General features: G+C 40.2%; 1 protein-coding gene across 4 annotated transcripts in view; it reads left to right on the top strand.

Annotated features, from left to right (window-relative positions):
• fam13a (family with sequence similarity 13 member A) overlaps nucleotides 1-14,653 on the top strand; it is a 47,198-nt gene that overhangs the window by 25,557 nt on the left and 6,988 nt on the right. For all 4 annotated transcript variants that reach the window (XM_087807533.1, XM_087807541.1, XM_087807549.1 and 1 more), the window contains exons 9-17: nucleotides 786-827; nucleotides 916-1,119; nucleotides 3,224-3,410; nucleotides 4,699-4,760; nucleotides 4,829-4,871; nucleotides 8,631-8,772; nucleotides 13,273-13,471; nucleotides 13,553-13,694; nucleotides 13,781-13,862. In XM_087807533.1, coding sequence (XP_087663659.1) covers nucleotides 786-827; nucleotides 916-1,119; nucleotides 3,224-3,410; nucleotides 4,699-4,760; nucleotides 4,829-4,871; nucleotides 8,631-8,772; nucleotides 13,273-13,471; nucleotides 13,553-13,694; nucleotides 13,781-13,862 — 1,103 coding nt within the window. The remainder of the gene's footprint in view (nucleotides 1-785; nucleotides 828-915; nucleotides 1,120-3,223; nucleotides 3,411-4,698; nucleotides 4,761-4,828; nucleotides 4,872-8,630; nucleotides 8,773-13,272; nucleotides 13,472-13,552; nucleotides 13,695-13,780; nucleotides 13,863-14,653) is intronic.

Here is a 14,653-nt window from a genome sequence, read left to right as displayed (position 1 = left end):
CTATCTATCTATCTATCTATCTATCTATCTATCTCTCTATCTCTCTATCTCTCTATCTCTCTATCTCTCTATCTCTCTATCTCTCTATCTCTCTATCTCTCTATCTCTCTATCTCTCTATCTCTCTATCTCTCTATCTCTCTATCTCTCTCTCTATCTCTCTATGGTGCGTTCAATACCATAGGATATTTTATAACTAATAGTTTATAACTAATAGTGAAACACTATATCTATATATTGTAACATATTCTGGAGCTGCTGAACCGTGAATTTCTCTAAGGAGATGAATAAAGTATCTATCATATCTGAACGTTAATCAATTCAATGAACAAATGAACACATGATCTTTTTAACAACTGAAGGAAAAAATGCACGTTATTGAAGTTACAGCTAAGTTAAAGTTGTTTATTTATTTTCGGGTTTTTGTTATATGTTGTTTTTCACTTTCCCTGTTTTTATTTGTTGTTGTCAAATAAAGGTTGGCAGTGATGGCGAGCCACAGTTTAGTCTGATCAAGGGCCATGAGTGACCGCCAAGCTAGACTTGGCTCAAGCTTTTAGCAAACAGATTGGACCTGATCATCATGAACTGTAGTGGGTCGTTCTTAAAAAATGAGGAATTCAGCAAGTTGGCGAATTCATTGTCGCTCAGCAGAGAGAAACGTTCCTAAACACTAGACTGGTAGCCATGGATGCTTTACACCTGGATCACCAAGGAGGAGCTAAATTCTGGGACCTACAGTGACCACCTGTCACATGAACTGACCTTTTGTTTTTTTTCCTTCAGTGACCTCCTCTCACCCGTCAACTGCACACCAGACGTAGTGAGGTTAGTTATTTCTTATCACAGTAAACTGTTTCTCAACCGTGGGTATTCTTTTCTGAATTCAGAAACTTGTGTTCATGGCTTCCTGTAGCATCCTGGACAGAACAATACGTTCCACGGTGGAGCGGCATCTCTTTGAAGTCCACCGATGCGGGGATCCCATTTCAGACGACTGTGCCTTGACCTCCACTCGGCCCTCGGCCCCGAGAGTGACGCGAACAGCCAGACAGAGACGTCGACACAACAGAGGGCAGGAGGAGGAGCAGTGCGGGGAATCCCACAAAGGAAGACACGGGTAGAACACCGCAGAACATATGTCGTTTTTTAGGAATATCCTCGACTGATGAAGATTAAGTTTTCAATTCATGATTTGTTTCAAGAAAATAGAATTTGAAAAATATATTACAGTAGAGTTCTTTCCACGTTATATTTCGAATCACGGATTCCAACTGTAATCCAGGGCGTCAATACATTTTAATAATGTTGTCACATGCTCAATACTTTCTAAACATTCCATTAAAATCGGTTACATGATCTCCTTGGCAGAGGTATTAAATATAAGTAAGTAAGTAAGTAATATTTATTTATAGAGTGCTTTTCTAGACCAGGGTCACAAAGTGCTTAAACAATCAAAACAATACTCAAAAAAGTATATACTTTAAAGATCAAGATAATACTGAGAACAACACAGGAGTTCCAGAAAATCAAGGAAAAGCCTGAACAAATAGAAACGTCTTAAGATGTTTCTTAAAGAAGTCACTAGACTCCATCAAGCGCAAAGAGAGAGGAAGATCGTTCCAAAGCTTAGGAGCAACAGCCTGAAAAGATTTCTCTCCTCTGGTCCTGAGCCGTGTGCGTGGAACCATAAGTAGATTCTGATCCACAGACCTCAGAGCCCGAGCTGGGGTGTAAGGCTGGATCAGATCAGTGATGTAAGGAGGAGCCTGACCATGAATAGATCTGAAAGTAAGAACCAGAATTTTAAAGTTGATCCTGAAAGAAACTGGCAGCCAGTGAAGAGTTTTAAGGATCGGAGAAATGTGAGTTCTTCTACTAGAGCGGGTTAGAATTCTTGCTGCACAGTTCTGAATCAACTGCAGACGAGACAGATCCTTCTTGTTAAGACATGAAAACAAACTGTTACAATAGTCCAGACGAGAAGAAACAAACGCATGGTATAAAAATATAGTGTCTACATATAGCACGGGAGGGACTAATGATGTCATCTTTGGTCCCATTAAGCTAATTTGAATGTTATGATATAAATGATACTTCAAATGTTATTTTATTATATAGATAAAATGCAGAGGATGGAATTGACCTACAACTATTAGATATTAATGATTAATCCTTTGCCCCAACAGCTACTGAAAGTTTAATTGAAATAAATCAATCATTTATTTTTGAAGATATATATATATTTTTTAAATTGACACAATGCTGTCGAATAACAATACAGTATCGTGAAAAAGATTATCGTGATTATATATTGCAGTATCTCACCCTATTCGTTTACGTTGAACCTATTAATACCTGAAAAAGGTTACAAGGTATTTATTCATTAAAAGTGAAAATGAAAGAGGATTTTATTTGGAAATTCATTCAGATTTGTTTATACAAGACAATCTCTGAGGCTGAAGACCTGAAAATTAAAAAATGTTTCAATTCCAGAGAAATTTCTATAACATTTAATAAATATTAAATAACAATGATTTCAAAGAGTTCAGCTTGTTCGGCAATATAATCTTCCCCCACTGTCTTCTCTTTGGGTTATTTGGTTTCTGGATGTATTTTTTTTTACTACGCTTTGGAACAATCTTCCTCTCTCTTTGCGCTTGATGGATCTACTGACTCCTTTAAGAAAGATCTTAAGACGTTTCTATTTGTTCAGGCTTTTCCTTGATTTTCTGGAACTCCTGTTGTGTTCTCAGTATTATCTTGATCTTTAAAGTATATACTTTTTTGAGTATTGTTTTGATTGTTTAAGCGCTTTGTGACCCTGGTCTAGAAAAGCGCTATATAAATAAATATTACTTACTTACTTACTTACTTACTTATATAGCTAGCAAATCTGGGTATTTCAGTGTTTACATACAAAAACCTTGGAGTTTTTCATTCTTACAACAACCGCAGAGATTCTGAACAGCCATAACAACCAAGGTCAGTCGTGTCCGTAGCTAATCTCGGTAGACTTAACAGCGACACATGGACCAGAGAAGTGCATCAGTGTGAAGACATCAGAAACCGTCAACAAACCCAGGAACAGTAAATAGAATTAGCACAGAGGCTAAACAGCGCGTCGTCGCATATAAGCAACGAGAGATGAGAATCACCGTCAACATTCAGCTTCCAGAGAGTTGATCAGAAAAACATTTCTCTTTCTTTTTGTCTGAACGCAGAGCCACGTCCATTAGTGCAGACACCAACAAAGAGAACATCCCAGCCAGTGGAGAAAGCGGTGAAGGAGAGAACAGGAGGAGCAAAGTGGATCCACAGGGAGGCCGGAACTCGCCTGTCGAAGTAGGAAGGAGGTTGAGGATCGCCCCTATGCTGGTTCATAGGACTGATAACAAGGACGTGGAAACTGTGAGTCATCAGATTTTATTCTCATAAAGTTCATTCCAACTTCTAAAGTGTGATTAATGGTGTAATAAATACTACACGATTTACAGATAATAAATGAGCAACTTCTAATTAAAATTTAGCCAAGTAAGGCCCAAATATACTGTACTTACTTATCTATAAGCGAATAAGGTCACAATAACCTTTAAATGTTATATAGTTTTTTTTTAATCCATTAAGATATCTTCAATATTGCTCAAATTGTTAATTTGTTAATATAAAATAATTTAACAGGTGTGTAAAAAGATCTGTTGACACCCTCAATTTCATCAACACTTGTACCCCAGTGGTTAAATTACACCCAAAATGAATCAATGATTCCGAACTTGTACACTTGGGGACAATGGCTGTACAAAGATCTACTTGGGGAAACTTTGTTCTGAATTCATATTCACACGGTTTTAAAAGCACTTATGCCCGTATGACCCCAGATACATCCACCAAGAAGGTCACATGATCGTTTGTCTGTAAACTTTAAGTTCTGCCCGTATTAACGTAAAGCTCTCACTCACTGCTGCCTTTTTTAATAAAAAACGGACTTCAAAAAGACTGCATCATTGTTGGCCAACATGTAGAATTGAGGAGCTTTTTTATTTTAAGTCATGAACCAACACAATTCTTGAATTATAAACAATAGTTTTATTAATTAAGCTTCATTTTTCAAACGACTTGATTGATATCTAACCTTTTTTTTTCCAAGTTCATTCAAAACAAACCTGCCGATTCATCTGCGTTATATAAGGTCACTGTGTGACACTAAAGTTGACATTAAACTAGTCGCTGTTGTGTTATAAACAACAAAAAAAAACGTTGGGAATTCATCACCAAGTAGATTCTCTTTCTTTTTCGAGAGAGTGACGAGAGCCTGGAGGGTTTTTTCCATCTTGAAGCTGCTCTGGGATTTACCTCAAGTGCCAAACAGATTGACACGTGGCATAGTTATCGTCGTTGCTCAGGGGAGAAATAAGCGGGGTCAAAGGTCAAACCGGTAGCAAATTGCTCTCACAGTTGTATTCCAGATGTAACAACATGAAACAATCAGTCACGTGACCCAATAACGGATACATGCTTCCAAACGATGATTGTGACATTTTAAAATCTGTTGACATGTGCTCCTAAGTAAACAAGATTATTAATTGGCATTTATTGTAAGAATCCAATGTTGTCACGATAATTGTCAGGTGACGGGTGAGACATCTTAATCTCATTCATTTCTCAGGGGTGTGTGGTTGACACGTCTCTCTTATTGCAGGAGGTTTTAAATGTTCCCGAGATGTACGAGCAAACTGGGATGAACGACACTTCGATGAAAGGGTGAGTTCAAGGTCAATCAAAAAAAACATGTCACGACGTTAAGAGACTTTCGTTGTTTTTATTTCCAGGAGTGATATTTCAGGAAAAGCCGTGTCTCTCGCATCCATGCAGGTAATTTTTTTTATTTTTTTTGTCCTTATCGATGGGGGAAAAGTAATAAAAATGTTTACTTAGAGCTGAAAAATGGATTCTATTTACGAGTCTCTCCAGGGCCTGCTGGGCAGCCATCTGGAGCTGGCATCTCTCTGTTCCCTCAGCCTCCTCAGCTGGTTCTTAATAAGCCCCTTGCAACATGAGTGTCATTCATTTGAGAGTGCCGAGTTTCCTAGTGAGCTGCTGTTGGCATCATTAATCACACACTAAACCTGCCTCCACTTTCACACAGCATTCACACATAACGGATTTTATCAAACCTAGGTTTTCTTGCGATTCATCTCGAGATCCTCGGCTCTTTTTGCCTTAACCCTACCTGTTATATCTGGGTCAAGGTGAGCGGAAGGTCCAAAAAACAAATGTGTATGTGGTATCCCTTGTGTTGTCTCTGGATCAAGGTCAACGACCTCCCAAGGGTTAAGAGAAAGAGGAGCTTGAGAGCCAGATAAAAAATACGGAACCTGTGGTGGAGCTTCTGTAACAAATTTGATTTCTTCTGATTTTGTTTAATTGATTTTAATGTGGTTTCCCTTAAATCAAGAAAAAAAAAAAAATCTAAACTAAATGATCAGAACTGTATAAATTACAACATTTGATTGATTGATTGCAACTTTGCACAGAAGTAGAGTCTCTTGCTCCACCTGCACTACACACTTGAATTAAAAGGTCACAAATGGCGCACAGGTGAGTAAGTAAGTCAATAATAATACACTTCCATTTTAGATGGAGAGTCTCAGCAGGAGCCCAAACATCTAATCCAGCCTCAATCCAACCTCAAGTCCAATGTTATTAAGCATGTAACGACACTTGTTTCTATTATTAACTTGTTAAAAAATTAACTCATTATATCCTGGTTATTACAGTCTTTCAATATATATGTGATGCGTATCGCAACGCGCGATTCTTGACTTTACAATCCCCTAATATACACTTGTAGATAAAGCGGTAAATCATTGTTGAAATTTACGATTGATGATTTGACAGAAACTAATTGAAAAGTACAATAAATAAATAAAATAACACAATGGTTACTTCCTGTTTGTACTTGCAAACGGCGACTGCTCATTATTAAGACCAGAAGAATAATATTGCAGATCATTAATAACCTGCTGACATGAAGTTCCTTTTAAAGCATGTCTGGACTCTTTTGACACTGTGTTAAAAAGAAGCCGGTGGCTTGAAAACTTATGTGGATTCTGGACCTGGACCTCTTTGACGGATGAGTTTTGGGCCGACCTGGACCTCCCTGGGGAAGTCCTCGTCATGGACTAGTAGAGTCAGAAACAGAGATAAGCTCTAGTAGATGCTAGGCAGCGACAGTATAAAAAAATAAAAAAAAACATTTTTTGCTAAATCCCCTCAAACACTACTTAATCAACTTGTGATGCAACAAACACACACACGGACACAGCAGTTGTGCGCCAGCTGGAGCGCTCAGGATGATGTAATCGTGCTTAAAGTGCTATTTGAAATACAGTGGTGGGTTCGTGTGCGTGTGCGTCCGCACGTGTGCGAACGTGCCGCTACATCTGTGCTCCTAATCCTAGAGTCGCGCCCTGTAGAGAGTCTCGCTTCGCGCCGAGTGATTGTGTCAAGAGGTTGAGTCGTCGGGACTGATAAATAAATCAATCACGGGAACCTGAGGTGGAGGTCGAAGGTCGTTTCCTCAAATGACTCTCCCAATTGTTTACTCAGAAATGGAAAATATCAACTTGATAAAAGCTTTTTATATATTATATAATACTTAGGTAGTTAGCTGCTTTTCACCAGATCTGCGTGTCAGTCTGAGCACGTGCGGCCGCACTCTTGGCTCAACCTGCTTTATCAAAAACGGCCTACTTTTGAACAATCACCGCGTGTCAAGGCTTATCTTTAAACACACTTCAATTAATCATGTATACCCAAAACCCAACCAAGGTCCCATATTGGACCCTGCACCAAAGATCACTTGCTTTTGTGACGTTTGAACCTCGTCATGAGGATTAAAACCTCTGGTCTTTTGGTCTCTTTTTAAAGCCAAACAGCCAAAATTCCTACAATCTCAGTTTTACTAAGTCGTTGCGAAATTGTTGCCATCGATAATCTCTTGTTTATCAAACACTGGCATCTTTACGGCTCAAAATATCAACTTGAACGTTAATCTACTTGGATTTTGAGTAAACTAGTTTGGCAGGCCACATAAAATGACTTGGCGGGCCAGATTTGGCCCCCGGGCCTTGAGTTTTTAATGTGAATAAGGAAGATTAAAAACAAAACAAAAGTGTAAAATGCAACTTGAGTTTGCAAGTTCAAACATAAACATGTTCATTCAAACCTTGTCCATCTACTTCAAATCATGTTAGTTCTTGAGTTAACTGTGTGAGAAAGACAGTTTGGAACAGGTGTATGAAATGAGCGAGGGGGGGATTTTAAGGCTTGAGGGTGTATTTTAATAGTAAATAATAAACTGTCACTACTTCATTTAAAACAGGGGAGATTTCAGAATAAACAAGGGAACCCTGTATGCCTTTTCTAGCATTTAATATGTCGTTAATACAAATAAGCTCATTGGTGCTCCTTCAACTCTCATCTACAACACACACATGCAAAGAAAATAGTCGTGAAGCTGACTTATTCTTCAAAAAAAATGTAGGTCCAGATGGTAAAACGGGACACCACCTAAATTAGTTGAAATGACATTGTGTTATTTGTTATTCAACACGTTGATTTTGATTTAAATCTGGTCGTCTACCCTGTTTAGTAAAATAATTTCACCGATATACATTTGTCTACCATCTCCTTCAAGTAGTACATGAACTTACAAGTACTTACTCATATATTTGTACAGTCCTAAAACTCTTAGTAATCCTTTTGACTCGTGTGACCCCCCGACTCATTTTTCTTTTTAGTTTTGTCATCTAAACCACAGTTTATCAGATTATCTAAGAGCCCAGACATGTGCGCATCAATCCTCAGGATGTAATCTCCTTCACACCAGCTTATATAAAAAATTGACAAACACAAGGTGCTAGAACTTGAGCCGCGAGTCGTCGCCATCGATCGCTTTGCATCTACGGGGTCCAGTAACAGAACGTCTTCATCCGTCCTCGACCTAAAAATATCTTCCTCCCACGCCCAGGGAAGAGGAAACTGGACCTTTTAATGCTGAGTGCTGATATTCATAAGATATCTATATCATGTTTGTGTCGCAGCTGTTAAGAGTGACAAAGTGTTCAAGTAGTTTCCAGAAGTTCAGTTGTTTGGCTGCAGGTCTGAAAAAAAAAAAAGGTTCGGAAAATCCCCACAGTGTACGTGTACAGGCTCACAATCTCTATGCTTTTTTTTTTTTTTTTTTGTTCAGCCCCCCCCCCACACACCCCTCGCTACTCCCCCCTCTGCTCCTGTGAAACAAACAAGTCCAGTTGAACACCCGGGTGGGGAAAATGTGCACAACAGGCGGGAGAGCAAGCAAAAGGCACTACTGTTGAGGAAAGTGGGCGGGATTCGCCCAAATCCACGCCTCCTCCCACATAGCACGGCCTCAGACATGCAGGCGGATGCTTTGGCCCCGGCCACGGGAGCCAATGGTAGTGGACCCGCCCACCCCCCCTCCACCCCACCACTCTTGTCAAGGGGCTGGGCCCATCTGTGAGAGCCCAACTTAAAGAGTGTGTTCACGGGGCTCGTCCGTCGTCTTTTTGAGTTGCTCTTTCCCTTCTTTCTCTCATGGTTGTGCAGACGCTAAGGATGAAGATCCAGGAGTCGCCCGTCTCTTGTGACTCGGGGAGGATCGGGGAGGTGCGAGGATCCGATCAGGACCGCGAGGACATTCCCCGGCTGGACCTGACAGCGCTGACGGAGGACAACAACAACTGGGGAGGTGAGGGAGGAAGCACGCGTGTTGTTGTTGTCTGCGCTCGCAGTTTTTTTTTTTGCACTTCCCTCGTCGAGCCCGGCTGCACATGGACGCCTGCACTCCTTCTGTCACGTCTCTCCAGCTGGATTGAATTTGCACGTATCCTCTTATCCTCACCTTTAGTTGCACTTCACCAGGATTAAAGCTGCTTCTTGAAACATCTTTGTAAAGAAGGCACTTTTAATTTGCAGAATTATTCCTTATTGATCATACTTCTTATATATTTGCAAGATTGCGATTGAAAAAGTTGTTTTATCATGAATAAGGAAGTTCCTTCTTAGTAGTCTATTGTTGTTTTTTTGTTGTTTTTTTCTCCTGATGGGATATTGCAACATGTGGGTGGAGATTTCTCTTTTTTTACTTTTTTTTTAATGGAATGGTTGCAGGTACAGGTTTGTTTGTTGTTTGTTTCTATTTTTTTAACTAGTTCAATGCAGGGAGAAACGTGTAGTAACATGTGATGATTATTTTTCTCACTGTGGTCTTAAGATTTCTCCCTCACTTATTTTCCTGGTTCATTCTCCGCCGCGTGGAGCCCTCTAGTGGCCAAGTGTGATACAGGAATAACAACATTTTTAGATGAATCACTTTTAACCATGTGATTCTCAGAAGGTGTGTTTGAAGTTTGAAGGATGTGGTATGTGCAGCCGCTTACAACACATGTGTCACTTTCAAGCTCAGAAAACCTTTAAAAAAGTGGAGTCCTCAACATCCTGCACTCTCTTGTGGTCGTGATTGAACCGCAGGGAGTGTGTGTGTTGTTTTTTTTTGCAGCGACACACACTCGTGTGTTTTGCTAAGAACATTTTCTTCTGCGAGTGTTTGGTGGCGCAAGTGTGAGCAGAGCGTGGCGGCCCACAAGTGCAAGCGTGATCCGGCTCGCTGGCTGTGATGTTTGTTCTTCTGCGGTGTTTGCCCGCGAGCGTTTTAGATTACTCAGCATCAGTGAAAACACTTGGCCGGACGTCCATGTGTCGCTTGTTTGTTCAGTCGTCGAGCCTGTTTATCAAATGTTAAAACGTTCCAAATATATCTTTATTGCTAGTCTAGTCAATGAACAAAACTTGTTTTTCCTCCTGCATTTGAGTTTGAACTTCTGTTTTATTTATTTTTTTATTGTTTTGGTTGTTGTTGATTTTTAGATGGTTTTAAATGGATGAAGATCGAGTTTTGTTTTTGTTTTGTTTATTGCATTTTTTCTTTTATAAATCAGTCAATGTAGAAACATTTCCTACTTAATATTACTTACTTACTTAAATACATAATATCTAAGTCAGGTGTGTCAATCGCAAGGGGTCGAAATTCTAAACTTAGTCAACGTCTTGCTCTAGACAGTATTTTTTTATTTGTATATTCTCTTAAACTGCTGTCATTTTAGCCTCCAATTAAATCAAGAAATTAAAAATACATTACAACAATAGTACGCTTTCTTTTCCGCATTAAAGCATTAACATTTTTTAAATCATAAAACCAGGCAAAATTAATTTTGAGTGGCAAAAAAAAGGATAAATAATGTGTTTAAACATTATAACTGTAAGTAGTTTAAAAAATGAAATGGACGTTTCTTTATGAATTACAAATGAATAGGTTCAAATCAAAGGATCTCTATTAAAGTCTCTTTAATGTTTTATCAGTCATGACGAGATGAAAAAAATTAGGATCAATAGGAATATAAAAGAACAAGAACAATTAAAAAAACTGATTTGAATCTTCACGTCAAGCTCCTGCCGTCTGGGGCTTAAACAGATGATTCACAAACTGTCAAAAGATGAGCCTTGAACGCAGCGCCTGCATCAAATGTGTTCACGAGACCTTTGCCCCAGTACTTTTTGTGCCGATGCATGCTGGGTGACCGCTCTGTCCTTGGCCGTGGTGATGGAAAAGACATTTGCGTGACACAAATAAGGCGACCCCGGCACATTTGGAGAGAAAGAAGCTTTTAGAACAATTGCATTTTGACGCGGTCACTCACTCGGCCACAATCACTAATGGTCCACTTTTCTTCTTTTCTTCTGCCGTTCCAGATGCTCCCTTCTTTAACTTTCCCTTTCTTGATTTCAAAACCGTTTTCCATGTGAGTTGCGACGGTGAGTAAATGCAGGCATCGGTGCGGGTCTTGCTCTACTGTAAATTAAAAGTAAAGGTTGCGAGTGACTGGCCTTTTCCGCTGCATGGCAACAAGCGGAATGATCTAGAACTCTGTGACCCCGCCCGGCTAGACAACAACAAACCTTCTCGTGAAAAAGGCAAACTGCCATGTTGTTGTTTCATTAGTCGATCGCGGGCCACTGGCGAGCGCTTGATTTAAGGGATTAATTCTTGAATGCCACGGACCCTGGCTCGGTGTCTCCGGGACCATATCCGTGTGTGTGTGTGCTTGAGAAACTTTTAAAACCGCACGTACGTGCACTACAGTCGGGGGGACCCCCCTGGTGCGTGGGGCTGGAATCCGAGCCCTGAATCGTGTTAACACCTCCAGCTAGAAATAATACGCATCAGCGCCTTTTTAGACCCGGGTGTCAATGTTGAATGTTTTTCTCTGACGATTTGAACGCAGCCTGGCCTCGTTTTCATCTCCTTCATCTCCTGTGTAACGGTGACCTCTGACCCCTGAAGGCAACAGAATCTGCCGTCCAAGGACTAGCCTAGCATTTCGTACAATCGGGAGGAGGAAACACTTCTTCATCTCTGCAGGGATCACTGGCTGACATTATCCCACTAAATACTGTGGGTCTTTTTATAAATAGCCGGAGCATCGTCATGGTATCCTCCGGGCGGCTTTTACTCCAATTAATTATTGACGGATTGAAACTGGAGCAGGCGTCATGGGAGCCGATGTGGGGGGGGGTGTCCACAGCCCTGAAAACATGGGTTACAGATGCAGGGCGAGATGAAGAAAATGTCGGTCAAACCGAGGAGGGTTGGCTTGTTTTGAAGATGTGTGCATGAATTAGTGATCAGTAGTGGAATTGGCAAGAATCTGGCGATTTTAGAGCAACAATATTTACTGTATCCTCTCGTCCTCAGTCATACCAGGGATCTGGTGGCATTTCATTGTTTCTATACTGGCAGAGAGTGACTGATGCCATCTAGTGGCCAGAAGTCTTAATAAAACATCTTGATTATTTGTATTTAAATATAAAATTTAAAAATTCCACACACAATATTTAAATATATATACCGAAAAAAAGAACCATGATAAAAACAAAACATCCAAGTTTATTAAGTTAGCTTCGAGTTAATGCAAATAAGCAACTCCATGGATCTTTGTTTATGTAAAGCTTTCACTATATGCTCAAGAACATCACGTTTCAAAAAACTTGTTCTACCCGTCAACTCCATAAACACTTTCCTTTTCACACCTTTTCTATTTTAATATTATTTATTTCATCAACAAACCTTTATATACGTGTCACGTATTGCATTCTTGATCCTTTTTTTTTATTGTATTTATTTCATGCATTCTTTTTTCTAACATGTATTATTATAATGTATAATCCAAACCACAAAAGTTATTTTGTTTTTCTTTACAGTAATGTCGATTTCTTAGTAGTTATAAAGTAGTTATAAAATACAAATACATCAACATGTAATTCAGATTAAACACCAAATATTTATAAATAAACTTCTAACTACAGTCGAACCAAACAGACTTTACTGATGTGTCAATGAAGCTTCGCGAAACACTGCCCACGTTTTTTATCAGGGTAGTTTTGGCAAAAAAATAATCGTGGGAGGTTTTATTAAAAAGGCTGCTCAAAGACAAATGCTGTGTCTCAAATCGCATACTAGCGTACTAAAAGTTAGTATTTTTTGTGCGTTAGTGCGTCTCAATTCTTAGTATGCGAAATTTAGTGCGCCATGCACACTAAATTGGCGTACTAACCCACCCACAAAACTGAGCATGGTTCGATGGACACTAACCACACTAAACGGCTCCATCTTAGTGACGTTGTAAACGGAAGTTACGTTATATATATATACATATATATTCATATACTTACAGGTGTATTTTCAGCAGCAGTAGGAGGATAAACACGTCTTCGCTGCTGATACCAGCTTAAATATCTCGCGATTATTTAGATTCTCATATTTTTTCTTTATTTCTTTTTCCAAACTTGCAAAACGTGCTGCCAGCAGGTGGCGGCGATAGCGTTCAAACAGCTGGTTGCAACCATCGTTAAATAGTAGTAGAAGAAGAAGCTGTCACGTGATCTCCGGTTAGTGTGTAGCAGCAGAGTTTGATTTGAGACGTACTATCTGTGGAGAATTTGCGTACTAGTTAGTATGTACACTAAACTGATGCATACTAACTTCTAGCATACTAAGAGTAGTATGCGATTTGCGACACAGCAAAAGATTATACCGCAACGAGTGCCATCTAGTGGGCTCTCAGAATATAGACGATGCTTCGTGAAGCTTCATCAACCCGGCACTAACACGACTGTCTTGGTCTCGATCCAGAACCGTCGCAGAGGGACAGCATGGACCGCGACGAGCCCGGAGTGTCTCCTCACGCCGGAGGACGCCTGATCCGCCAGCTGCTGGAGGAGGACAGCGACCCCATGTTGTCTCCTCGCTTCTACGCCTACGGACAGTCCCAGCAGTTCTTGGACGACACCGAGGTGCCGCCGTCTCCGCCCAACGCTCACTCTTTCGTCAGGTAGGAGGGGAAAAAAAAAAAAAAAGCGCCGGTTGTTCGCTGAGCTCAAGTCGCTCACGGCAAAAACTCGTCTCTCCTCAGCCGGCGTCGGAGTTCCTCGCTGGGCTCCTGCGACGACGAGAAGGAGGAGTTCACGACGGCTCAGCTCACCAAGAGGATCCACGTTCTGAAGAAGAAGATCCACAGGTTCGAGGACAAGTTCGAAGAGGAGCGCAAGTACAGGGTGAGCCGCGTTTATGGGAGTCGATGTGTTGCTTTTTAAAAAAAAAAGTTTGTTTAAATGTTTTTTCGTTTCTGTTTTGTGTGCAGCCTTCGCACAGCGACAAAGCTGGGAACCCAGAAGTGCTGCGATGGGTGAACGAACTGGCCAGGATGCGCAGATTGTTAAAAGGTGAGACGTCTCACCTGAAGAATTGATTATTAATTGACATTTTCCTCATATTATTTCATTATCTATATCGTTATTAAGATCTTTGGATTCTCCCTAATATGAATGTGATTCAATCATTTGATCTACAACGATTTATATAAACCCGTGTGTTATCTCAGGCCCAAATACAAATGTGTTTGAGGTATCCCTTGTGTTATCTCTTGGTCATGGCGACCTGAAGTCCTGAAAACCAATGTGTTTGAGGTATCCCCTGTGTTATCACTGGATCAAGGTGACCTGAAGTCCTGAAAACAAATGCTTTTGAGGTATCCCTTGTGTTATCACTGGATCAAGGTGACCTGAAGTCCTGAAAACAAATGCTTTTGAGGTATCCCTTGTGTTATCACTGGATCAAGGTGACCTGAAGTCCTGAAAACAAATGCTTTTGAGGTACCCCTTGTGTTATCTCTTGGTCATGGCGACCTGAAGTCCTGAAAACAAATGCTTTTGAGGTATCCCTTGTGTTATCACTGGGTCATGGCGACCTGAAGTCCTGAAAACCAATGTGTTTGAGGTATCCCTTGTGGTATCTCTGGGTCAAGTTGAACGAGACAACACAAGGGATACCTCAAACATATTTTTTATCTCACCTGAAAAATTGATTATTAATTGACATTTTCCTCATATTATTTCATTATCTATATCGTTATTAAGATGTTTGGATTTTCTTTCGTCTTATTCTCGAGATAAAAAAGTTTTGGTTGATTCTGACTCAACTTTGACGAGACAACCTTCACCATAAGGACTTGAAT

This window comes from Callionymus lyra, chromosome 1 (genome assembly GCF_982586985.1).
Source record: "Callionymus lyra chromosome 1, fCalLyr1.hap1.1, whole genome shotgun sequence".
Lineage (NCBI taxonomy): Eukaryota > Metazoa > Chordata > Actinopteri > Syngnathiformes > Callionymidae > Callionymus > Callionymus lyra.
Note: the sequence above shows the minus strand (reverse complement) of the source record. Positions and strands in the feature narration are given on the sequence as shown.